General features: G+C 33.0%; 1 protein-coding gene across 1 annotated transcript in view; it reads right to left on the reverse strand.

The window, feature by feature from the left end:
• ADAMTS6 (ADAM metallopeptidase with thrombospondin type 1 motif 6) overlaps positions 1-27,524 on the reverse strand; it is a 273,337-nt gene that overhangs the window by 135,858 nt on the left and 109,955 nt on the right. Inside the window, exon 9 of the mRNA XM_030844206.3 lies at positions 25,290-25,395. Coding sequence (XP_030700066.2) covers positions 25,290-25,395 — 106 coding nt within the window. The remainder of the gene's footprint in view (positions 1-25,289; positions 25,396-27,524) is intronic.

Raw genomic sequence — 27,524 nt, forward strand, 5'->3', positions numbered from 1 at the left:
GATAGGGGGAGGGGGAACTGGATGACGGTGGTCAAAAGGTACAAATTTCCAGCTACAAATAAGTACTAGGGATGTAACAACATGATAAATATAATTAACACTGCCATGTGTTACATATGAAAGTCACTAAGAGAGTAAATCCTAAGAGTTCTTATCACAAATTTTTTTCTATTTCTTTAATTTTGTATCTATATGAAATGATGGATGTTTACTAAACTTATTGTGATAATCATTTCATGATGTATGTAAGTTTAATCATTATGCTGTACATCTTAAACTTATATACAGTGTTACATTCAATTATATCTCAATAAAACTGGAAGAAAAAAGAATACAAAAAAAGAAGTGAGTTAGAAGATGTTCTTGAAGCAGTTGATCAAGAGTTGGAAAACTGACCAAGAGTAGGAAAAGAGAAAGTGAATAAAAAGACATCTTCCTTCAGGAGAGGAGCCTTTGTCTTCATTATCACTGTATCCACAATACATTCTATATTAGGTAAATATAGCAGGTGCTCAGTGAATCTCTAGAATCAATTAAATTGTACATCATTGAGAGAATACCTACTAATCAACTGTAAATCATGAGACATAATTTGGTAAGTATCATACATGTATACCTCCCTTGATGGTAAATAATGTACTAAAAGTATAGTATCATATAAAAAGTAATAAGAGGGGGAGAGGGGAGGTTGTGGGTCAAAATAAATGGCATCACCAGTCAGAGACAAGATGGTTGCTATATAAAGACTGAGAGATTATGCACTGAAGGTTATTCATTAAGTTAAGCTTCTATAACTCAGGGAGAGCCTATCATATATATTAATCTATTGTTACGCACGCTTTTCTCAAATACTTTTCTTAAGTAAAGTACATAGTTTTCTATGAAACTGATATTTTTTCATTTGAAACTATATGTAACAGAACAGAACTTCCTTTTATACAAAGGTAGATAGATAAATAGATAGATAGATATGGAGAGATATATATAAGGAGAGAATTTAAATTTTGTATTTTTTAGTATATATAAGATGCAGCTCATTTGTGATTATATTTTACATCATTTCACCATATATTACATGACCACTTAAGATTTCAAAAGTAATACAATGTATATTGTACCACAAAATAATAGCTTACACTTGATTTTGGTACACTATTATTACTGGTTCTTTTGGAAGATTTGTAAAAATGAAAAAGAGTAAACATAGACTACTGAGTATAAATTTAATATGCATTTAGTCTGGATTCCTTTAAAAATCAAAATAGATGTTTTCAAACCTAACAAAATCTGTACAGCTAAGGAAAATCTTAAAATGCTTAATTGAATTTTCGTGTCTAAGCAATCAATTTTACCATGTTGCTAATATGTTATCATCATTATTCTTGTTAGATAACCATGGTATTTTAAACCCTGCCTTTCATTTTGTTAAATAATCACTAGTACACAGAACATGTACTTTTAAATTCTCCACTAAAAGAAAAAATCAGTAGATGATCAATCAGTTCTGCAAAAAGATAACACATCTACAAATTCACAAAAAAAGAAGTTTCCTAATGTTTTTTAATATGATTAAATTTCTCTTCAAACAGTGATGAGATAATTATAGTCTAAACTGTGACAACTATAAAAGCTCAAAACTAAGCCTTCTCATTGTAGCAGAAAAATACAAAGGAAGAAAGGGACATCTTTCTTTACAATTATTTTCCATTTATAATCTCTTTGATCTGTTCTTATTCATAACTGATCTTGGCTATCAATCACTTGTTATAAAAAAGCAAAGACGAAATTTAAGGGATGTATTCAGAAACTTCTATACCCACATCTGGCAAACATTTTTTAGATTTAACAGTTACCCACTAGGATAGTTATTACAATTTGTTCATGTGTTTTCTAAAACAGAGTTTGGAATTCCACTTCTACTTCTGGGCTTTATATACAATTTACTAAACTAAGTGAACTCAAGATTCTGAACTTATTTAGGAAGATATTTAACGAGGGGGGTGCCTAACAGAATCTAGGACCTAGACTCTTTCCATATGTGCAGAAAGCAATGTTCACATTTAGTATAAACATTTCTGACTTGAAAGTTAGGTTTCCAAAGCCAATGAAATCACTGTAATACATTTACATCTTTTCTACTACTACTTTACACTTTTTTCCTTTCATCTAACTGTAAAGATGCCAGGAACCAGAGGAAACAAGCTATTTGAGATATACTAAGATTTTGGGTGTGGTGTATAGGTGTATGTGCATTTGTGTGTGTGTGTGTGTGTGTGTGTGTAGGGAAAAGGTAGGGAAGATAGGGAAATCATGGCAAAGATAGGGAAGGTAGCTGGAACAAGGAAACCTTTGTTATTATAATCTTCCTTGTACTATGAGCAGAATGTAAATGAATTAGTTTATGGCAGCTGAAATTCATATCAACCAGTTAGTACAATGGTGTCTGCCTACAAATTCATTTCTGTTTTTCCAGCAAAATGAAGGGAATGCCTTATCAAAGTTCCTAAAGTTGACAGTGACTAAATTTTACTTCAGTAGGTTTATTATTTCTATAACACACATACATACACCTACTCCGTTCTGTAATTCCAGACACTTAATTCAGTAATTACCTGACTGGTTTAATCTATTTTTTGTCATTACTGCATGTCATGGCAAAGACTTAATCACTGAAATAATTTAATTGTTAGACTTTATTATAAGAACTTTTCTAAAAAACATCTTTATGTTATTATCATTGTTTTAGCTACTATGGGAGTATGTCTGCATATGTGACAGCCTATATATGAAAATGTATATTGTATATATAATATATATATATGTGTGTGTGTGTATGTATGTACATGTATGTGTGTGTGGACAAATAGGTAACATAATTTTGGCATCTTCCTGGCCCTGACAGTAATGGAGTAGCATTTTAATAATAATAGCAATATGTTCTAATTTAAAATATATAAAAATTTTATAGTAGATTTGTAAAATCTAGTATAAATAGGAAAAAATAGGAAAATAATACCATGCATGGTATTTTTATTACTAGCTTGGGTAAATAACAATGGCACTGTACAGCTATAAAGCTTAATCAACTGACAGAGTAAAATGTTTGTCATGTTCCATAGACTAAAAATGTTTCCATACAAGAAAAAATTGAGTTCATTTGATTTTTCCAAAGGGTAAAAAACCTTAAAAGAACCACAACATTCAGTTTAGAGTTAGACCTTACAATACAAACATTCTTCATTCATTCATTCATTAACAATTATTGACAGAATGCCTATTACCTCACATTAAAGGTCTATTTACCTCAGTCCCCATTACCCAATACATCATGTCTGGCTTTAAATAAAAAATGGCAAGACATGCTGAAATACAGTTAAAAGGGACCAAACAAGCATTAAAACTAGGCTGAGATATTATGCAAATTTTGGAATTAACAGAGAGGGAATTGAAAATAATTATAATTAATATGTTAAGGGCTCTAATGGAAAAAGTAGACAATATAGAAGAAAAGATAGGTAATATAGGCAGAAAAATGAAAACTAAGAATCAAAAGGAAATACTAGAAATCAAAAACAGTGTAACAGAAATGTAGAATACCTTTGATGACCTCATCAGTAGACTGGACTCACTGAGGAAAGAAAACAGTGAGCTTGATGACAGTTCAATAGAACCTTTACAAATTGAAATGCAGAGAGAAAAAAGAGTGAAAAAGAACCCCCGCCACACAACAAAACAGAATAAAACATCCATGAACTCTGGAACAATATCTGAAGGTATAACATAAATACCAGAGATAGAATGAAGAAAGAATGGAGCAGAATAAATGTTTGAAGTAATGGCCACGCATTTTCCAAAATTAAGAACAGACACCAACCATAGACCCAGGAAGTTCAGAGAATACCAAACAGGATAAATACCAAAAAAATCTATACCTATGCATATTGACTCAAACTACAGAGGACAAAAGACACAAAGAAAATCTTAATAGAAGCCAGAGAGAAAAACAGAACAAAACAAAACAAAAAAACCTTTCTTCTAGAGGAACAAGGGTAGGAATAACAGCAATTTCTGATCAGACACCATGCAAATTCTATACCCAGTAAAATTATTCTTCAAAAGTTCTGGAGGATAAATAAATACTTTCTCAAACAAACAAAAACTGAGGAAAGTTATTATCAACAGACCTGTACTGAAAGAAATGTTAAAAGAAGTTCTTCAGGGAAAAGGAAAATTATATAGGTCAGAAACCTGGATCTACATAAATAAAGGAAAGGCATCAGAAAAGGAATAAATAAAGCAAAAATAAAATCTATTTTTCTTATTCTGAATAATACAAAAGATAACTGTTTCCTAAAAGTAATAATAATAGTAACAATATATTGGTGATTATAGTAAACAGTTAAATGAAATGAAGTACAGCACTGTCATAAGAGATTGGAATGAGGAACTGAAAGTATGCTGCTATATAAGGTACCCGCACTACACATGAGGGAGGCTACTGTTATTTGAAGGGGGACTTAGATTAGTTATAGTATATGTAAACATATATGTATCTATGTATATATATTATTAAATATATTTTATATTAAAATTTTATGCTAAAACTCAAGAGAAACAATTAAAACTTTTAAAAGAAGTATAATTGATAAGCTATGAGAAGAGAGAAAACGGAATCATATAAAATGTTTAATTAAAACCAGAGAAAGGAGAAAAAGGGAAGGAAAACAAACACAGTGCAACAAAGAGAAAAGTTACAAAAATGGTAGATATTAATTCAACTATATCAATAATCAATTTAAATATAAATGGTCTAAATACATCAATTAAAAGACAGCAATTACCAGAGTGAAGAGAAATATAAGAGCCAACTGTATGTTGAACATAAGAAATTCATTATAAATATAATGACCCAGCTAAGTTAAAAGTAAGGGATGGATAGAAAATGATATACCATGCTAACATGAATCAAAAGAAAGCTGGGGTAGCTATATTAATTTTAGACAAAGCACACTTCAGAAAAGGGAAACTTCTCAGGATAAAGAATGATATTACATAATAATATAGAGATCAATTCTCCAAGGAGACAATTATAGTGTAGGCATTTAACAATAGTATCAAAACATTTGAGTCAAAAACTGATAGAAAAGCATGGGGCAATACACAAATCCACCATTATAACTGGAGACCTCCACACCTCTTTTTCAATAATTGATAGATCAAGCAGGAAAAAAAAATCAGTAAGGACACAGTTGACCTGAACAGCACTATCAATCAACTTGATCCAAATGACATTTATAGAACACTACATACAAAAACTGCAGAATACACATTCTTCTCAAGCTTGCATAGAATATTCACCAAGATAGACCACTCTATAGGTCATAAAAGACACCTTAACAGATTTAAAAGAATAGGAATCATACAAAATATGTTCTTCAACCACAATGGAATTAAACTAGAAACGAATAACATAAAGACAGTTGGAAAATCTCAAAATATTTGGAGATTAAAGAACATCTGTAAATAACGCATGTCCCAAAGAAGATGTTTCAAGAGAAATTTTAAAAGTATTTTGAACTAAATGACAATGAAAATACAGCTTATCAAAATTTGTAGGATGCAGCAAAAGCAGTGCTTAGAAAGAAATCTATAGTATTAAATGCATATATTAAAAAAGAAGACATAAAATCAAACATCTAAGCTTCCACCTAGGAAACCAGAGAAAGAACAATTTAAGCCTGAAACAAGAAGAAGAAGAGAATAAAAGTGAGAGCAGAAATCAAAGAAATTAAAACAGAAAAAAAAAGAGAAACCAAAGCTGATTCTTTGAAAAGATCAATAAAATTGATAAATCTCTAGCCAAGATAACCAACTAAAACAGAGAGAAGACACAGATTAACAGTATCAGAAATATGGGTTATCACTACTGATCCTTTAGACATAGAAAAACAATAATAAAGAAATAATATGAACAACTCTAAGTCAACAAATTTTATGACTTTAACTGAAATGGACTAATTCCTTAAAAGACACAAACTACCAAAACTCACACAGTTTATAAAGAAATTAAATAATTATTAACCTTCCAAATTACAAAATACCAGGCTCAGATGATTTCACAAGTGAACTGTATTAAACATTTAAGGAAGATACCGTACCAATTCTCCACAATATTTTCTAGAAAATGGAAGCAGAAGAAGCACTTCCTAACTCTTTCTGGGAAGCCAGCATTATAGAAGAAAGGAAAATAAAAACCAATATCTCTCATGCAACAATCCTCAACAAAATATTAGCAAATCAAATCCAACAACATATTGGGTTGGCCAAAAAGTTCAGGTTTTTCCATTAACATGTTACGGAAAAACCCGAATGAACTTTTTGGCCAACCCAATACAAAAAGAACTATACATTATGACCATGTGGAATTTATTTCAGGTATTCAAGGCTGGTTAAACATTCAAAAATCAACCAATGTATTCCATCACATCAACAGGGTAAAGATGAAAAACAGCATATAATCCAAAAATTGATGCATAAAAACCATTTGACAAAAATCCAACTCCCATTTGTACTAAAACTCTCAGCAAGTAAGGAATAGAAGGCAACTTGCTTAACTTGATTAATAATATCTAGAAAAAATTCCTACAGTTATACTTAATGGTGAGAAACTAGACACTTTCACCCTAAGATAGAGAACTTTCAAGGAAAGTATGTCTTCTCACCCTTCCTATTCAACATCATACTGGAAACCTTAGCTAGTGCAGTAAGACAAAAATGAATGAATGAACTTTTAAAAAGATATAGAGATTGGGAAGAAATGAAATTGTCTTTGTTCACAGATGACACAATTTTTTCTATAGGAAATTCCAAAGAGACGCAGACAAACAAACAAAACCGCATAGAATGACTCAGAAAGTATAGCAAGGTCACAGAAAGTGAAGTAATGTACAAAAGACAACTGCTTCTCAATATACTAGCAAAGAACAGTTGGAACTTCAAGTTTAAAACACAATACTGGTTACAATAGCAACAAAAAATTAAATACTTAGCTACATATCTACAATATGCACAAGATTCATATAAAGAAAACTACACAATTCTAAAGAAACAACTGTAAGATCTAATATATGAAGAGATATTCTGTGTCGATGGATTAGAAGACTCAATATTGTTGATATTGAGTATTGATATTGAATACCGAAGATGTCAGTTCTTCCCAGCTTGATCTCTAGATTAAATAAAATCTTAATAAAAATCCCAGCAAGCTACTTTGCAGATATTGAAAAATGGATTCTAAAGTTTGTATGCAAAGACAAAAGACCCAGAACAGCCAACACACGATTGAAGAAGAAAATGAAATTGGAAAACTCACACTAGCAATTTCAATACTTACTATAAAGCTACCATAATCAGGACGGTGTGGTACTGGCAAAAGAACAAACACATAGAACAATGGAACAGAGCAGAGAACCCAGAAATAGACACACAAATATAGTGAACTGATCTTTGATAGAACAGACAATTTTGTACTTACTCAAATTATGAAAAAATAGGATTTACTGTAAAAGTTCTCTTCAGAACATGAAACCAAAATTAATGACATGTTGTCTATCCCTTCTGTTAACCTCTACACATTCCAATTCTCTTAGGCTTTTAACAAGATATGCTAAAACTGTATTATATTTCATTGATCAGAGATTTCCAATGTAAGACTACTGACTTCAGATTCATGTACATAATGCTAAGCTTAGAAGTAATTTTTATTTATAAAAGATAAAAAATATATCACAATGACTAGATTCATGATATTTCAAACCTCACAACTGAAATATTTTAGTCTATGTTGGCAATACATCATTTTACCAAAGTTATAAAGTATTTTCTAATTTACATAAGTTATATGTCTGTATAACTGCAATAGAAAAACAGAGAAAATAGGATATCCATTAAGGAAATCACTATTCCTTGATTCTTTCTAAACTGGAGGATAAATTTTAATTGTCTTCAATAAGAGAAGGGTTTTAAAAAATAATTCAAAAAAAATTGAATCTCAAAAATCTTAAGAACCTTAAACCTTGATTAAGAACCTCTTCACTCTGCCAAAAGACAGAATTTTTCTATTGGTTTCCATATAACATATTAAGGTTAGAAAAATATAGCAATATTCTTTTCTAAACCTGATATACTGACATTATTCAACATACTACAAAATAGGAACCAAAAAACAAGAAATAATATTATACAGGCATTAATGTTCAGGTTCTCATTAAACTTGATTCTGAAAAGATCAAGGTTAAGAAATATATTCATCGGTCTAAGAGCCTAGACAAACCACAATATAAAAACTGGATAAAACAGCACATGCAGGACTTCCCTGGTGGCACAGTAGTTAAGAATACGCCTGCCAATGCAGGGGACACGGGTTCGAGCCCTGGTCCGGGAAGATCCCACATGCCGCGGAGCAACTAAGCCCATGCGCCACAACTACTGAGCCTGCACTCTAGAGACCGCAAGCCACAATTACTGAGCTCTCCTAGAGCCCATGCTCTGCAACAAGAGAAACCACCTCAATGAGAAGCCCGCACACCACAATGAAGAGGAGCCCCCAATCGCCACAACTAGAGAAAGCCCGTGGGCAGCAACAAAGACCCAACACAGCCAAAAATAATTAAAAAAAAAAAAAAAGAATGTAAGGATAGTTCAACATTAAGAAATCTATTATTTATATCACTATATATCAACAAATATGTATTAACCACATATTTATAAATTAAAGAAAAAAATCATGGGAAACTCATATAGTGTGAGGCAGGTACTATTCTAAATACTTTATATATAATAACTCCATAATTTATCACAATTTCTCATTTTGCAGCTATGGAAAACAAGACACAGAATAACTTGCTCCAGGTCATAAAGCTGGTAAGCAGCAGATCACAGATTTGAATTCAGGCAGTTTTATCTCAGCATATACCAAAAAAAAAAAAACCAAGATAAAATTCAATACTCATTAGTAATTTACATAAAAATAAGTTGATGGGCTTCCCTGGTGGCGCAGTGGTTGAGAGTCTGCCTGCGATGCAGGGGACGTGGGTTCGTGCCCCGGTCCGGGAAGATCCCACATGCCGCGAAGCGGCTAGGCCCGTGAGTCATGTACGCTGAGCTTGCGCGTCCGGAGCCTGTGCTCCGCAACGGGAGAGGCCACGACAGTGAGAGGCCCGAGTACCGCAAACAAAACAAAACAAAACAAAACAAAACAAAATAAGTTGAAAAAATAGAAATAAGATTTAATCATGTCTAATGATAAAACATTAGAATTATATCTACTAAAATCAAGACTGAGATTGAGATACCCTCTATTACTAATTATATCCAAGATTTTATTGGCTACACTAGCCAAAACAAGATAGATAAATAAATAAATCTAGAGGTACAAATATTGGAAAGAAAGAGCCAAAACATGAATTATTTGGAGAAATTACAATTGACTGCAGAGAAAATTCAAAAGACTCACTCCTAAAGCTAATAAAAGTGTTTAAGTGATCAGATATAAGATCAACATTAAGAAAAATTAATGACTTTTCTGGATTCAACAATAATGAATTAGAAAATATAATGAAAAAGGATACTGTTTACAAGTTAGCAATAACAAAAAATCCTAGAAATTTTTTAAAAAGGAATAAGACCATATGAAGAAATAACAAATCTAAACCAATGGATATAATAAACACCTTAATAAATGGAGAGAAATACAGTCATCCCTCAGTACCCACAGGGAACTGGTTCCAGGACCCACTCACAGATACCAAAATCCATGAATGCTCTCATGGAGCATGAGATGAATGCTCATGAATATATGTCCCTTATATTAAATGGCATAGTATTCACACATAACCTATGTACATCTTCCCATATATTTTAAATCATCTCTGGATTATTTATAAAACCTAATACAATGTAAATGCTATGTAAATAGTTGCCACTGTGCAGCAAATTCAAATTTTGCTTTTTGGAACTTTCTGGATTTTTTTGCCAAATATTTTCCATCTATACTTCGTGGAATCCACAGATGTGGAACCCATGGATACAGAGGGCTGACTGTATTATGTTCCTTTTTATAAATTCAATGAACTACCATCAAAATTCCTATACACATTTTTATGGAAACTTAAAAATATTTCTCATGTTTATTTGGGAAAGAAATGTACAAAAATGGTGAAAAAATCTTGAAAATGCAAAACAGTGTCAAATATAATGAAGCTACAGTAACTAAAACAGAAGAGACAAACACAGATTTCAAATACAAGTTGTCAAATACATTACAAAACTGCAGTGATTAAAATGGAATAGACAAATACATAAAAGGTACAAAATGTGGTTCATAACAGGCTCATGGATATAAAGAAATACAACATTAAATTTAAAAAGCAAAGCATATAGGAAGATATCATCTTTATAAAAAACCACATTTATATGTGTGAATGTAAAGATTGGAAATCTATGTGTCAAATGTGACAGTCTGAGGAAGATGGCATCATAGGAGAAAGGGGTAAATGGCAATTTTTGCTTTTCATTAGGTATAAAAATTATCATACATGTATGACATATAAAACTAAATATATATTACTTACAGAGTAATTACAAGAATTAACGTATTATGTATTTAGTGCTTAATACAAATATCAGATGAAATTGAAACAACATATTAAAATATTAGTGCTAAGATTAAAAAGTAATATTGTAGGGCTTTCTCCCACTTCAGACATTGCATAACCTACCAGTCTACTCCAAGCATAACTAGGCATATACTCAATCACTGTGTTCAAAATTTGATTTTAATTTAGATACTTCTAAATCTATTAGACCTAACATTTAAATTACAGACATTTCTCATGCTTGATGAAACACAAAAGGGAATATTGCTGTAAAAATTTTTAAGTTCAATATTTACTTTATCAATTCCCCATGTTTAAAAAATGATTTTACATATTATATTACTTTAATTTAACATATGTTTCAGATTTTTTAATATAAGCTCAGAACTCAATATCCACAGGAGCAACAAAAGGTAAGTATTAATTCAAAAGACATTAATTCAAAAGATACAGAGATTTAATTGTCAAGTTGCACCCCTTTTAGATTTAGTATTCAAAGGCCTATGGTTCCACAGATAAAAACTGAGTATATAGTAGAAACTGGGAATGCAAAAATAAGTAATGATCCTTACTCTCAAGGAGAGAGGAGTTAAAAGAGCAGAGGGCTCCTAACTATCTTAAATGTATTTATATTTTCATGCTGAATCACCTCTTAATATAATAATTTCATAAGTCTACTACTGTGAAAAAAACTAAATATAATTTATCTGTCCTAAAATTGTATCTTTTAAGATTTAGAGTTCTTAATTCAACTATCATGTCTAAATACTTATTAACTTTACCATCTTGCCAATAAGCTTTATTATGTGCACAATTCCTTAGTGATAGTTATTCTATAATAACAGTTATAAAAAACAGCAGTTGGGACATATGGCAATTCTTAAACTTTAAATTATTACTAGGTTTAATGTATGCAGATCTGAGCCCTCTGCTCTTTTTACTTTATGCCAGTTCTCTGGGGCTCTACCTTTATGAATAACTGCTAAATTTACAAATTCGGCCCACATCTTTCTTAATAATTTTAGCCTTGTAATTGTCTTCTGTACATTTCCACTTAGATGTTCTACAGGCATCTCAACCTAAACCTATAAAAAACTGAACTCATTACTCCTTTACTTAAAAAGGTTCCACCTTTATTTCAATGGGTGGTACTGATGAGTCTACAGTCTCACTCACTAAGGTAGAAAGATGAGAGTAATACTCAGATGTCCCTCTCTCATCACTCACAGTTAACCAAGTATCAAACCTTGCTAATTTTATCTCTTCAATATGTCTTTAGTCCATCCAAATACCACTACCCAAGTTGCAGCCCTCATTATCTATAACGTACACAGCAGAAAGGTTTTGGAGCCATCCTAGAGCCAGAGAGCTTGCCTTCAACCCTGGCTTAACCACTTAATCTCTCTGTGTCTCAGTTAATCCACCTGTATAATGGGTAAAATATGTATTATTGTGTGTACTCACTGTGTTTAACACACTTCTAGAACAACTGCAATCCTCCCCACCCCCCAAATAATATTTGTAGTATTAACTTGGACAAATGCAACAGCATGGTTTCCTATGTGAAAGTCATATCCCATACAGCTTCCAGAGTGACCTACCTAAAATAAAAATCTTATCATGCTATTTCTGTTCAGAATTACTCAGTGACTTTCCACTGTTCTAAGACATAACATGCAAGCTTGTTATTATATACATAAGGCAATCTATCATCTACTTTTTGTCCACCTCACCAGTTTCATTTCACAAGTTCTCGGTTAGGCATTTCAACACCCAGCATCATTAAACTCCATATAGTTATCATGATGCATCATATTCTTTGATATTTCAGGTGCCATGGCTCAAAAACAAAAAAAACCAAAAAACCTGCAAATGGAGAATTTCAATCCAATGTAAATATCCTTCAAAAGTGAAGGTAAAATTTTAAAATTTCAGACAAATAAAAGGTAAGAGAATAAGTTGCCAGGAAAATTGCACTATGAGAAATACTAACGGAAGTTTTTCAGGTATAAGGTACATAATAGATGAAAATGTGGATCTATTTACATCAAGGAATGAAAAAAGCACCTGAAATGGTAAGTGTGTGTATACTTATAAAATACATTGTTTCTTATTTTTAAATTTCGGTAAAAGATAATTGACCATCTAAACCAAAAATAATAACAAGGTCTTATAGGATTTACAATATATAAAGAAGTAGAAATCTATGACAACAATAAACAAAGGATGAGAGGGAGGAAAAGGAAATACAGTATCTTATAGGTGAATTACAGAAATTTTATTTAAAAATAAACTGTGATAAAGATCCAAATTGTAAACTATAGAGCAACCACTAAAAAATAAATAAATAAACCAAGGAGGTATGGCTAATAATTCAATAGTAAAGATTAAATAACACATTTTAAAAATATTTAGTTAATTAATAGAGAAAAAGTGCAACAAAAATAGATAGGAAAAACTAGAAAACAAGCAACAAGATTAATGACCAAAACCCAGCTGTATCAAAAATTACATTAAATGTAAGTGGACAAAACAATATAGTTAAAAGACAGGAACTGTCAGACTGGATTTAAAAGAGCAAAACCCAAGTTGCCCAAAAGAAGTCCACTTTAAATATAGACATATGGGGACTTCCTTGGTGGTCCAGTGGTCAAGAATCCACCTGCCAATGCAGGGACATGGGTTCGATCCCTGGTCAGGGAACTAAGATTCCACATGCTGTGCGGCAACTAAGCCCATGTGTCCCAACTATTGAGCTTGTGCGCCTCAACTAGAGAGCCTGTGTGCTGCAAACTACAGAGCCCACACACTCTGGAACCTGTGCACCACAACTGCAGAGCCCACGCGCCCTGGAGCCTGTGCACCACAACCAGAGAAGAGAAAACCCGCATGTCACAACTACAGAAAAGCCTGCATGCCACAACGAAAGTTCCTGCATGCCTCAACGAAGATCCTGAGTGCCACAACTAAGACCTGATGCAGCCAAAAAGAAATGAATTAATTAAAAAAAATAAATAAAATATTTAAAAACACACACATTAAAAGAAGCCATAGGTAAGTTCATAGTAAAAGGATTTAAATATATACATACATATATATATTCCATGTAAACTGTATTAATGAGATAAAATAGATTTCAGAACAAGTAATACTACTAAGTATAAAAATAGATATTTCATAATGTTAGAAGGTTGATTCATCAAGAAGACATAATAATACTAAATGTGAATGCACTTAATTAGAAAACTTCAAAATACATGATGTGAAACTGACAAAAACGAAAGAAGAAACAGACAAACCTACATAAACATTTAGAGATTTCAACACTTCTCTATTAGTAATTGATAGATCAGCTGTAAAGAAAAGCTGTAATACTATAGAACACTTGGACAATTAAGAAAATCAATGAAATCAAAATCTGTTTTCCTTTTAAGAAAACAGTTTAATTAATAAACCTTTAGCTGTATTGATCAAGAAAAAAAGGATAAGAGACATTAGCAAGATGGCAAAATAAGTAACTCCTGACTTGGCTCCCTTCACAGAAAGAACAGCTAGCAAATATCAGTAGATAAGATGCCTTTGTGAAGAACCCAGAACCCAGGGATGAGTTAGAAGCACCCACTTGAACCAAAACAAAACACAAAACAAAACAAAAACAAGAAAAAAAATAACCAAAAAAACCACATTAGAAAAGTAATAGGGGGACTTCTCTGGTGGCGCAATGGTTAAGAATCCACCTGCCAATGCAGGCGACACAGGTTTGATCCCTGGTCCGGGAAGATCCCACATGCCGCATAGCAACTAAGCCCATGTGCCACAATTACTGAGCCTGCGCTCTAGAGCCCATGAGCCACAATTACTGAGTCCATGTGCCACAACTGCTGAAGCCTGCATACCTAGAGCCTGTGCTCTGCAACAAGAGAAGCCACTGCAATGAGAAGCCTGAGCACCACATCAAAGAGTAGCCCCCACTCGCCGCAACCAGAGAAAGCCCATGCACAGCAATGAAGACCCAACGCAGCCAAAAATAAAATAAATAAAATACATAAATGTATAAAAAAGAAAAGAAAAGAAAAGAAAGGTAATAGGAATAGTTTCACTTTGACTGCATTGTTCCTCTCCCAGGGCAGATATCACTGCACCAAGTGTATCTCCCTGGGCCTACAGTTATGCCAGTGGAAAAAGGAGATCTCAAGGTGGCCATCCAGTTTCCCCAGCATTCCAGGACACATACCAGGAGAACCACTTAAATACTGCCTCATGGGGATCACTTTGGGAATCAGATAAAGATGGGAAAAGGGAGCATGAGGCTCACAGCAATGAACACTTTGCATTCTTGCTAATGGTGGCACCTGAGCAGAGATCCCAGTGGCTGTGCTCATCTGCAGAGTTGAACTGGTGCCCATTTCTGGCTGGGCAACTTGCTTGGCAGTTTTTCCAGGTTTGCATCCCTTGCTATTGACCTCTCTCAGCCATGGACCCATTCTAGAGCCCCACACAGGAAAACAAGTCATTAGTACTGCCCAATTGCTGACCAGAGCCTCCATCCCTACTCAACCAGGAAGCCTGGCCAGCGATGCCAGGTAGCTATGCAGCACATCTGACATTCAGCCATGACAAAGAAGCATATCAGTAGCTCAACACAACTGCTTCAAAAGGCTGGAAGAGGAGATAGTTTCCTCAAACGCATAGACACCAGTGCAGATACAAAGATCACAGAGAATCAGGTAAACCTTCAGGATCAAAGGAGACTAATAAGCTCCAGTGACTAGCCCCAAAGAAATACAGATCTATGAACTATCTGAAAAAGAATCAGAATAACTCTCTTAAAGAAATTCAGTGAACTGTAAGAAAACACAGATAGATAACTCTAAAAAAGAGACCATTAAAACACACACACACACACACACACACACACACACACACACAGAGAGAAATGCTGCAGCTGAAGAATACAATGACTGAACTGAAGAATTTAGTAGAGAGCTTCAACAATGGACTTGATAAACAAAAGAAAAAATCAGTGAACTGGAAGAAAAGTCAATTGAAGTTATCCCATCAGAGAAGCAAACAAAAAAGAATGAAAAACAGGGAAGACAGCCTATGTGAATTATGCAATATCATTAAAAGAAACTATCTATGCATTATTAGAGAAAGAGAAGGGAGAAGAATGGGGCAGAAAGCTTATTTATAGAAAGCAGCAAGGGAAAAAAATTACTCACATACAAAGGAACACCCCCATACTCTATCAGCAGACTTCTCAGCATAAACCTTGCAACCAGGAGAGAATGAGCTATATTTAAAGTGTTAGAAGAAAAAAAACTGTCAACCAAGAACACTTAACAAAGGACAACTGGCAAATTTGTCCTTTAGAAATGAAGGAGAGATAAAGACTTTCTCAGATCAAAAAAGCTGAGGGAGTTCATCACCACTACACCTGCCTTACAAGAAATGCTGAAAGAAGTTCTTCAAGTTGAAATGAAAGGATGCTAATAAGTAATACAAAAACACAAGAACATATAAAACATACTGGTAAAGGCAAGTATACTGTCAAATTCAAAATATTCCAATATTGTAATACGGTAATGTGTTAATCACTTAACTCTAGCATAAAGGTTAAAGAACACATAAAATATAATTATAAAAATCTATAGCTATAATAATTCGTTAATCACAATATAAAAGATGTAAATTGTGATGTCTAAAATATAAAATATGGGGAGGAATAAAAAGGTAGAATTTTTTATGCACTCGAAGTTAAGCTGTCATCAGCTTACAATAAAATGTTATATCTATGTTTTATGTAAGGCCTGTGGTTACCACAAAGCAAAAACCTACAGGAGATACACAAAGATAAAGAGAAGGGAATCAAAGCATACCACCAAAGAAAATCATCATTCACAAAGGAAGACAGCAAGAAAGGAAAAAGGAAACAAAAGAATTACAAAACAGCCAAAAAAACAATTAATAAGATGGCATTATTAAGTCCTTACCTATCAATAATTACTTCAAATGTAAATGGCATAAATTCTCCAATCAAAAGACACAGAGTGGCTAAATGCATAAAAAAAATAAAAAGACAACCATCTGCTGCCTACAAGAGATTTAACTCAGCCTTAAAGGAAACAAATAGGCTCAAAATGAAAGGGTGGAAAAAGATATTCGATGCAAATGTAAACCAAAATAGAACAGGAGTAGCTACACTTATAACAGGCAAAATAGACTTTAACCCAAAAACTAATATAAGACGAAGTAGGTCAAATATTATAATAAAGGGGTCAATTCAACAAGAGAATATAACAATTGTAAAGATTTTATGCACCTAACATAACAAGTACCTAAATACATAAAGCAAATTTGAAAAAGAAATTAATAAAGTAATAATTGATGGGGATTACAATATCCTCACTTTCAATAATGGATAGATCACTCAAAAAAATCAAGAAACATTGGACTTGAATCACACTTTAGTTCAAATGGTCTTAAAAGACACATACAGATCATTCTATCCAACAGTAACAGAATACGCATTCTTCTCAAGGTTACACAGAACATTCTCCAGAATAGATCACATAATAGGTCACAATACAACTCTTAACAAATTTAAGAAGATTGAGATAATTTCCAGTCTCTTTTCTGACCACAATAGTATAGAACTAAAGTCAACAACATGATAAAGCAAGAAAATTCACAAATACATAGAAATTACACAACATACTGCTGGTTAAAGAAGAAACCAAAAGAATAATCAAAACTATCTTGAGACTAATGTAAATGGAAACACAATATACCAAAACCTAAGGGATGCTGCAAAAGCAATTTTAAGAGGGGATTTTATAGCAATAAATGCCTACATTAAAAAATTCAAATAAATAGGCATCTAAATAAGAAAGGAAGAAGTAAAATTGTCCCTCTTTGCAGACGTTATGATCTTGTATACAGAAAAACCTAAAGACGCCACATAAAAATTTTTAGAATAAATGAATTCAATAAAGTACAGGACACAAAATCAAAATGCAAAAATCAGTTGTGTTTCTGTATACTAACAATGAATAACCTGAAAAAAAAAAAGAAAAAACAAAGAAAACAATCTCATTTAGAATAGCATAAAAAATATTAAGGAATAAATTTAGCCAAGGACAGGAAAGATCTCTACACTGAAAACTATAAGACATTTATAAAAGACAGAAATAAGTGAAAAGATAGTCCATGTAAATGGACACGGTGAGTTAACACTGTTAAAATGTTCATACTACCTAAACCATCTAGTATAGATTGAATGCAATTCATATCAAAATTTCAATGACATTTTTTATAGAAACAGAAGAACAATCCTAAAATTTGTATGGAACTACAAAACACACCAAATAGCCTAAGCAATCTTGAGAAAGAACAAAGCTGGAATTATGACTATTGCTGATTTCAAACTATACTACAAAGCTACAGTAATCAAAACAGTATGGTACTCGCATAAAAACAGACACATAGACCCAATAGAACAGAATGGGGAGTCCATAAAAAAAAAAACCCACACATATATTGTCAACTAATATTTGAAAAGGGAGCCAAGCATAGTCAATGAGAAAAGGATAGTCTCTTCAATAAATGATGTTGTGAAAACTGGGCATTACCATGCAAAAAAAAGGAAAGAAATTGGACCCCTATCTTACACAACTCACAAGAATTAACTTAAAATAGATTAAAGACTTAAATGTAAACCCAGAAACTATAAAACTTCTAGAAGAAAACATAGGGGAAAAGCTCCTTGACAGTGTTTTGGCAATGAGTTCTTGGATATGAAATCAAAAGCATAAGCAACAAAAGCAAGAATAAACAAAATTGGACTACATCAAACTAAAAAGCTTCTACACAGCAAAAGGAGCAATCAACAAAATGAAAAGGCAACCTATGGAATGGAAGAAAATATTTGCAAACCACACAACTGATAAGGAGTTAAAATCCAAAATATAAAGGAACTCATACAACTCAATAGCCAAAACAAACAAACAACATTTTAAAACAACGTTTTAAAATGGGCAAAGGACCTGAGTAGACATTATTCTAAAGAAGACATATAGATGACCAACAAGTACTTGAAAAGGTGCTCACATCACTAATCATCTGGTAAATGAAAATCAAAACCACAATGAGATATAATCTTATACCTGTTAGAATGGTTAATAAGAGACTTCAAGTGCTGGTAAGGATGTGGAGAAAAGGGAACTATTGTGCACTGTTGGTGGGAATATAAATTGGTACAGTCACTATGGAAAATAGTATAAAGGTTTCTCAAAAAAATTAAAAATAGAACTACCATATGATCCAGCAATCCCACTTCTGCTTATATAGCCAAAGGAAATAAAATTTCTATTTCAAATAGATATCTACACCCCCATGTTCACTGAAGCATTACTCACAATAGCCAAGAAATGAAAACACCCTAAGTACATACCAGTGGATGAATGGCTAAAGGAAATGTGATACACATACACCCCCACACATAGTGGAATATTATTCAATCATAAAAAAGAAGGAAATTCTGCCATTTCCTTCTGTACAGCAAAAGAAACAATCAACAAAATGAAAAGGCAAACTATGGAATGGAAGAAAACATTTGCAACATGGGTGAAACTTGGGGGCATTATGATAAGTGAAATAGGTCAGATAAAGACAAATATTGTATGATCTCACTTATATTTGGAATCTAAGAGCTGAACTCATAGAGAGTAGATTGGTGGTTGTCAGGGGATTGGGGTCTGGAGGAAATGGGAAGATGCCGTTCAAAGTGTACAAACTTCCAGTTATAAGATGAAAAAGTTCTAGGGGGGGCTCAGTAAAGCATGGTGACTATAGTTAATAATACTGTACTGTATACTTGAAAGCTGCTCAGAGAATGAATCTTAAATGTTCTCACCACACACACAAAAATAGGTAATTATATGATGTGTTGGATCTATTAACTAACCTTATCATGGTAATCATTTCACAATATATACGTGTATCAAATCATCACGTTGTACCTCTTAAACTTATACAATGTTATATGTCAATTATATCTCAATAAAGCTGGAAAAAAAGGAGAAAACACAAATTACAAATATCATGAATGAATGATGGAACATCATTATTTATATTATAGACATAATAATATCAAGGACAAAATAATATCAACCTTATGTATACAAACTCTTCCAGAAACTAGAACACTTCCTAATTCAATTTATAAGACTAACTTTATTCTGATACCAAAACTAGTCAAAGACATTAAAAGAAAACTACAAACCAACAAATTTATTTTTAACAAATTGGGCTGAAATAACTGGATCTTCATATGAGGAAAAAAGGGAACTTCCACCCTTACCTCACACCATACAAAAAAAGTTAACTCAAAATGAACTACAGATCTTAATATAAAAGCTAAAAGTATAAAATTTAGACAAAAATATAGAAGAAAATTTTCACAATCTTGAAGTAGGCAAAGATTTCTTAGGACACAAAAACACAAACCATAAAGGAAAAATTATAAATTAGACTTCATCAAAATTTTAAAACTCTGCTTTTCAGAAGACCTCATTAAAAAATGAATGGCAAGCAAAAGACTTGGAGAAAATATTCACATTATGTATACATGATAAAGACTTTTATCCAGAATATATTGAGAACTCTTACAGCTCAATAAGAATGAAACACCTCAGTTTTTTTTTTAAATGGGAAAAGGAATAGACATTTAAGAAGATAATGAATAACAAGCACAAGAAAAGATGTTCATCATCACTAACATCATTATTTATCAGAAAATAATCAACTAATTAAAGACACAATGAGATACCACTAAAATGCATAATAATGGCTAAATCAAAAAGATTTATAATAATAAATGTTGGCAAGGATCTGCAGTAATTGGAACTCTCATAGATTGCTAGTGGGACTGCAAAATGGTATACAGCCACTTTGAATCAGAGTTTTCTTGTTTATTATAAAGTGAAACTAACATATACCATACTACCAGCAGCACTACCCAAGGGAAATAAAAGCATATGTCCAGACAAATTCTTGTACATGGTTGTTCATACCAGATCTATTTATAATAGCTCCAAACTAGAAACAATCTAAAATGTGATGTATGCTATTATGATATGGAATACTCTTCAGGGAAAAAAAGAACTATTGATACACACAACAACAACATGACTGAACCTCAAAACCATTGTGCTGAGGGAAGGAAGCTAGACACAAAAGAATACCCACTATATGAGTCCACTTAAATGAAACTATAGAAAAGATGAGTTTAATCTATAAAGATAAAAAGTAGATCTGTGGTTGTCTGGGGCCAAGGAAAGGGGGAGGAGTGTGGAGACTGTAAAAGGGAACAAAGGGAATTTTTTAGGCAATGTAAATGTTGGTAGCTTGACTGTGGTGGTGGGTACATGGTTATACACATTTGTCAAAATTTCTCATACTGTACAAAAAATGGACGCATATTTATTGTATATAAATTATAACTAAATGTTTTAAAACTTACTCATGGGAAAGCAAACACTTCCAGAAAATAGAACACTTGACTCATTTTATGACTAACACTATTTCAATACCAAAACTAGACAAAGGCATTAAAGTGTCAACTACCTTGGTGTATGTTTATTATTAGCCTTCTGTCAAGAAAACACAGCACTTGTACACACTGCTATTTTTTTTTTTTTTTTTTTTTTTGCGGTACACGGGCCTCTCACTGTTGTGGCCTCTCCCGTTGTGGAGCACAGGCTCCGGATGCGCAGGCTCAGCAGCCATGGCTCACGGGCCCAGCTGCTCCGCGGCATCTGGGATCATCCCGGACCGGGGCACAAACCCGTGTCCCCTGCATCGGCAGGCGGACTCTCAACCACTGCGCCACCAGGGAAGCCCCACACTGCTATTTTTAAAATGGATAACCAACAAGGACCTACTATATAGCACAGGGAACTATGCTGAATATTGTATAACAACCTAAATGGGAAAAGAATTTGAAAAAGAATAGCTATATGTATATGTATAACTGAATCACTTTGCTGTACACCTGAAACTATCACAACATTGTTAATCAACTATACTCCAATACAAAAAAAAATTTTTTTAAGTCTCCATATATGGTACACCCACAAAAAAAAAAGAAAAGAAAAAAAAAGAAAACAGCACTGATCAAGCATTTAAAGATACTTAGGTATTTGCAGCAGGAGAGGGGAAGTTTGGATAAAGAAAACAGTAATAATAGCTTCCTAACACAGTAACCTAATTTACAATTTTATCCTGAAGTCTTGCCACATTTCTCCTTCTTTAAAAACTTCATCTCCTAACCAATCTTCTATAAAAAGTATATCTCGGGCTTCCCTGGTGGCACAGTGGTTGAGAGTCCGCCTGCCGATGCAGGGGACACGGGTTTGTGCCCCGGTCTGGGAAGATCCCACATGCCGCGGAGCGGCTGGGCCCCTGAGCCATGGCCGCTGAGCCTGCGCGTCTGGAGCCTGTGCTCCGCAACGGGAGAGGCCACAGCAGTGAGAGGCCCACGTACCACAAAAAAAAAAAAAAAAAAAGTATATCTCTACTGGTAAGACCAAACATTGAAAATGATTTTTAAAAGCAAGACTGATAAACCCCTGCAGCTTTCAATACAACTTTTGACAATCCTTTCAAAATTAGAGTAACAGTTCACTCAATCACTATTAATTAATAAATGAGTTAAGTCAAATCTAAAAGTTTTATTGTTCACTTATTGTGAAAAAAAGTCAGACATATATAATAGTAGAGGGAGCACCATAATGAACTCCCATCCACATGTCATCAACATTATAAAATTCAAAATTTACTATTCTTGCTTTAACTTTCTTTTTTTCTCCTTTCTTTAACAAGCAAATCTCAGATGTCCTACCACTTCAGTCACATATACTTCAATATGCATCTCTAAAAAAATATGGATTTTTAAAAAAAGATTTCTTTTTAAGATTACTTATTTTTGTACAGCATGAATATATTAGCTAGCTTTCTCAATATACTACATACCTGGTTGAATTCTTGCCACCTGTCTTCAACATCATAATTTTTTTCAACTTCTGAAAACTATAGCAACTACATTATTAATAAAAAAATCATTCAAAGAATATTCTTTTTTATAAGATTTCATTAAGTGTTGATAGCTTATAGCCTTCATTAAAACTAGACTGCCATTTAAATATAGCATAAAGCTCAGTTTTTCATTTGACAAGGAAACTAATTTCTTGTTTGCATAAGGGAGTGAACAGAAACAAAAAGTGGTCACTAAGGCCTAGCCAAAGAAAAGAAGTTATCCACTGCTGTTTAAAATGGATATAATATCCCTACATAAGTATGCAACGGGTGCAAAACCATATTCTACACAACCTGAAGATTGGTAGAAAGTATTCGCATTCTAGTGACTCAGTAGAGGCACTTTTCATGGTCGAATATTTTTCGACCTAATTCATGGTCGAAATATTTTTCTCACTAATTCATGGTCGAATATTTTTCACTGTAATTAATCTGGAGATATCACCACATCACTTAACATTCATTCTACTAAATGATAAGAATTACAAAAACCTTTGTTTTATACTCTATAGAGTATAGAGCACATTATACTCTATTTGAAAAGTATACCTGATATATTTACCATGACTATTATTTTGTTTCAGGAAGAATAGAGAGCACTATATTTTAATGATGACATGAGTTGTACTAGAGCTGACTTGCTAAATTCCTTAAAGCTAAACCCTAAGATCTTAAAAGCAAGTAAAAGGATTTTCGTCAATGAATAAGACAGTGTGTTAAACATACCCTACCTAGTTGTCTGAGGACAAAGGGATAGGGGGATAGTGACATAGGAATCAACGTGGAAAGAAAGTTAATTTTTAGGGCTTCAAATAACATTTTTGAATTGAAGCGTTTCTTCTGGCTTTCAATATAAAGCATTTTGTGAATTCCTCCCCCCCCATTTTTAACATTCACATCATCAAAAAAGAATTAGCTATGAAACAAAGTTACAACAAGGCACATAAATCTTAAGAGGTATATTCTACTTCTCTCCTACATTTCTTCTACATAAGGTACAAACCATTCATCTGAGGAAGAATTAAAAGGAATTATCCATAAGGTCAACAAAAAAATCTAGGAAGTCTCACAGTAGCTCAGTTAGAATCTTAATAAAAGATAAAAAGAGAGATAAACCCTCACCTTGCCTATTTAAGTACATATAAGAATGGGACTTATAATGCATACATTGACATTGACTAACTCATGGCTCCATGAGGTAATACTGCTCTCATACACATATTATTTATCCACTGCATGTTACTTATCCTAACCTTTCAATTTAATTGAATCTAACAGAACCTATTAAATTCAGCCTGGTTGCATAAGATTATGACAGTAATTAATGAGTCAGATTTTTAAGTGAGTTGAAGATAAACTGCCTGGTTAAGAAGGCTTTTCCCTTTTGTTCCCCTGCTGTTTATTGAAATGGAAACTAGAATACCAATATTCTTAGGATTCGACTAAAAGTGTAATACTGACTTTTCCCTGTGTCTGAATTAAGTCAGGTTTGAAACTTGTTGGTTACTTGAATTCACACATAAATCAATACCAATTTGGTAAAATTTAAATGGCAATTTTCAAAATAATGCAACAGACTGACCCAATTTTACTCTCCCCTTTGGGAAGAAAAAAAGCTGAACTACAGATTTATCTCAGGAATGACCTCTGAGGCAAGTCATATAATAAGCATTCATTTTATTTGTTCTTTTTTCCCCCATCCATTTTTTCTACCAAAAAAAGCAGACTATAAAATTTAAATCATATAAACATCAGAAGTTCTTAGAAATAGGCTGCTTGTTTTAGTTTAAAATGTTTGACTATCCTTTTAAAGTTTTCAAACTTCTCTCCCTAGACATAAGCAAGCTTTTACATTTACTATTCCCTGTTATTTGAAATAAAGTAAGCGTTTTATCGCTGTTGGGTGGTGGGTTGGGAGAGGGGGAAGTCATAGGATAGTTTTTGGCACAGATTTATTTAAAACAAATATTAAAAACTCCAGTTCCTCCTGAAAAGTAGTGAGGATGATATCTCACTACTCTTGTAAATATCAGGGTTTTTTTTTTTTCCACTGACACACAAGTGCACCTGAAAATACAAGTTGCATAGCAGTGATTACACAAACCTAGAAAAGGCATGCTCACAGCTGTTTGAAGAGTGAAAACTCAAAGTACACTTTATGGTAATGGTGTCAATGATGATTTTTAAATATATATGTATTGTCACTTGAGAAAAAGATCATTAAACAATTCGACTGTGAGAAACTCGGTGTTGAGTGGACCACGGTAAAGCTAAATTGTTTCAAATGTACATAACAAAACTTAAGTGTGGTGCATTCACCACTCTGAGGACACTAGTCATTGAATCAGAAAGATTATTTAACAGGTCTCCAGTTCTTAAGATGATTTATCCCAATACCTTAAATGATAACATTCTCTATTGAAATCAGACAAAAAGGCAGTAAAATATGGTTGAGCACAGGCGTTCCACACAGTAGTTATGAGTTGCTCAAAAGAGTGGAGTTCTAAAATTTATTTTGATTTTCTTAAACTCACTCACTTGTGACCAATCTCATGTGCAATGGTAAAAGCTGAACCCAGGCCAATGTCTTCATTAATGCTGCAGCTCCTTTCAGGCTCACACATTCCAGCCACAGAGGCCAAGCCTGAATAAACAGAAGGAGACACAAAGGGTCAAGCCAAGGTGTTTCAGTCTTAAAAAGCCCATACTTATAAATGCCTGGATTCTTTTTAATAACCTCCATGCACAGAAGGAGCAGTTGGCAAAAGGTTAACTTTCTAGTCATTTGCAAAATCACTGGGGGGAGTTTCACTTTGCCGGCTAGACATTAATATTTTTTGAACTGCAGTCAGTGCTGGAAAATGTCTAGACTAGGGGTTAGATTTATAAATTTTACTTCTGGTAACTTGGGACCACCTAGTAACTTGAGCCAGAAGAGGGAATTCAAGAAAGCATTTCTATTTTAACATTCTTCAGGCTGTAGAAAGCAAAATATATCCACATTATTTTTCTAAAAAGATCTGTTTAAGTTTAGTGGGTTCATAAAAATATACAAGCAACTTTTTAGTTACCAAAAAAAGGGAATCCCAAATGGTTTTTAAAAATGACATTTTTATAAAAACAAAAATGAATGATTCAAAACAGAAAAAGAACTGTTAAAGATGGGAGGTTTTTGCATTTTTTTAATCTTCTGAAATTAGTCCTGCAAGTGATGCAACAATTTCTTTAAGTATTTTAATGGGCGGAAAGTCATCCACACATTCAGCGTGGTTCTCCCCTCTCTCATCCCCCTTAAATGCATTAGTTTTAGTAATAAAGCAAAAACTATGGTGTTAATTCACTGATTCTAGTGAAATGTTATATTACTCAAGGTATTCTTCCCTTGGGAATTTTAGTATGTAAAAGTTTTAATATTTATTTCCAAATGAATATCATGCTCTGTGATTAGTTCAAAACTTTAAAATAGTGCTGAGAAAAAAGAATTTTTGTGTGAAAGACATAATGTCATGTGTTATAAGGAAATAGATGCTAAGCCATACTTAACACACATATGTACTAAAGTTATTTAGAAGAAATTGAAGGAAAAGTAGGAAAAATATTTTATATGATAGTAGTCTACTATCAACACCCAGGTATTAATAATTACCTTCCCACCAAAAGTGATTTCAATCCAATTCAATTAATATTTATCGAATGCAATAAACAATGTTCTACGCTAGGTACAAAGTCCAGTTACGCTAATTTGGAACAGTAAAAGCTATTCAATTCATATTCTTACTGACAAGAAAGCTCTAGAAATTGTGTATTTTTGTATGCTCTAATATGAAATATCAACATTAATAACCACATTGGAAAAGAGCTGAGGTTAGTGTTGGATTTGCTGATAGACTGTTTGCTTTTCCTACTGATTTATGTTGCAGGGGGGGCAGGAGCTGGGGAGGAGGTGATTTTTGCCTCACAGAGTTAATAATAGTGATATCTTTGTTCTGCCCTTCCATTCACTTAGAGGTCTTGGGACTTGAAGAAGAGGAAGTAAAGAGGGACTAGTTGAGGCAGGATGACTTAATTTTTTTGGTTAATCAAAAATATTTAATGAATATTACTTCCAAATTCCACTGAGAGAAAAAGAGACAGAGAGAGGGAAAATACAAAAAAGTCTGCAGTACATTATCTGCCTTTAAGCTACTGGGTTCAACATGGTCCATGATATGGAAAAAACAAAGCCACTCTATTTGAATATTGTTTCTGTTTTGAGCTTTATGAAATTTGGTTTAAAAAATTACTAATATTTATTGTTAAATTAACATTACTTATATTTCCTGAAATCTATTATGCCATTATCCTTTTGTTGTTGTTGTTCTTTGGTATGTGCCATATGGCCCTATTTTTAATTGAGAATGCCAAATGACTCCCCAAGGTGTATTTGTAAGCACAGATTTACTTATGCATCTGATATAAAATTGTTAGCTCTACTAAAAGAACAACCTAAGAAAAAACATATCTGAGAAATAACTAGTTGTTGAAAGTATAAGGTAAATCTTAACTAAAATAAAAGACTAATTTAGATGCTAATGTATTTTTCACAACTTCCCACCATTTTTTCTATTCCTGTAAAACTGAAGCTGTCAAAGTTCTTATGTGTGATTGTGTTAATAGGGGTTTGATGACTATTCGGGTCATTTAGATTTCCTCAGTTTGATGGCCACAGTTTGCACCCTGAAATCTACTTAGCCAGGTTACAATTGGTCACCAGCAGTACTAAGCAAGAAAATA

The sequence above is a fragment of the Globicephala melas genome, chromosome 3 (assembly GCF_963455315.2).
Source record: "Globicephala melas chromosome 3, mGloMel1.2, whole genome shotgun sequence".
NCBI lineage: Eukaryota > Metazoa > Chordata > Mammalia > Artiodactyla > Delphinidae > Globicephala > Globicephala melas.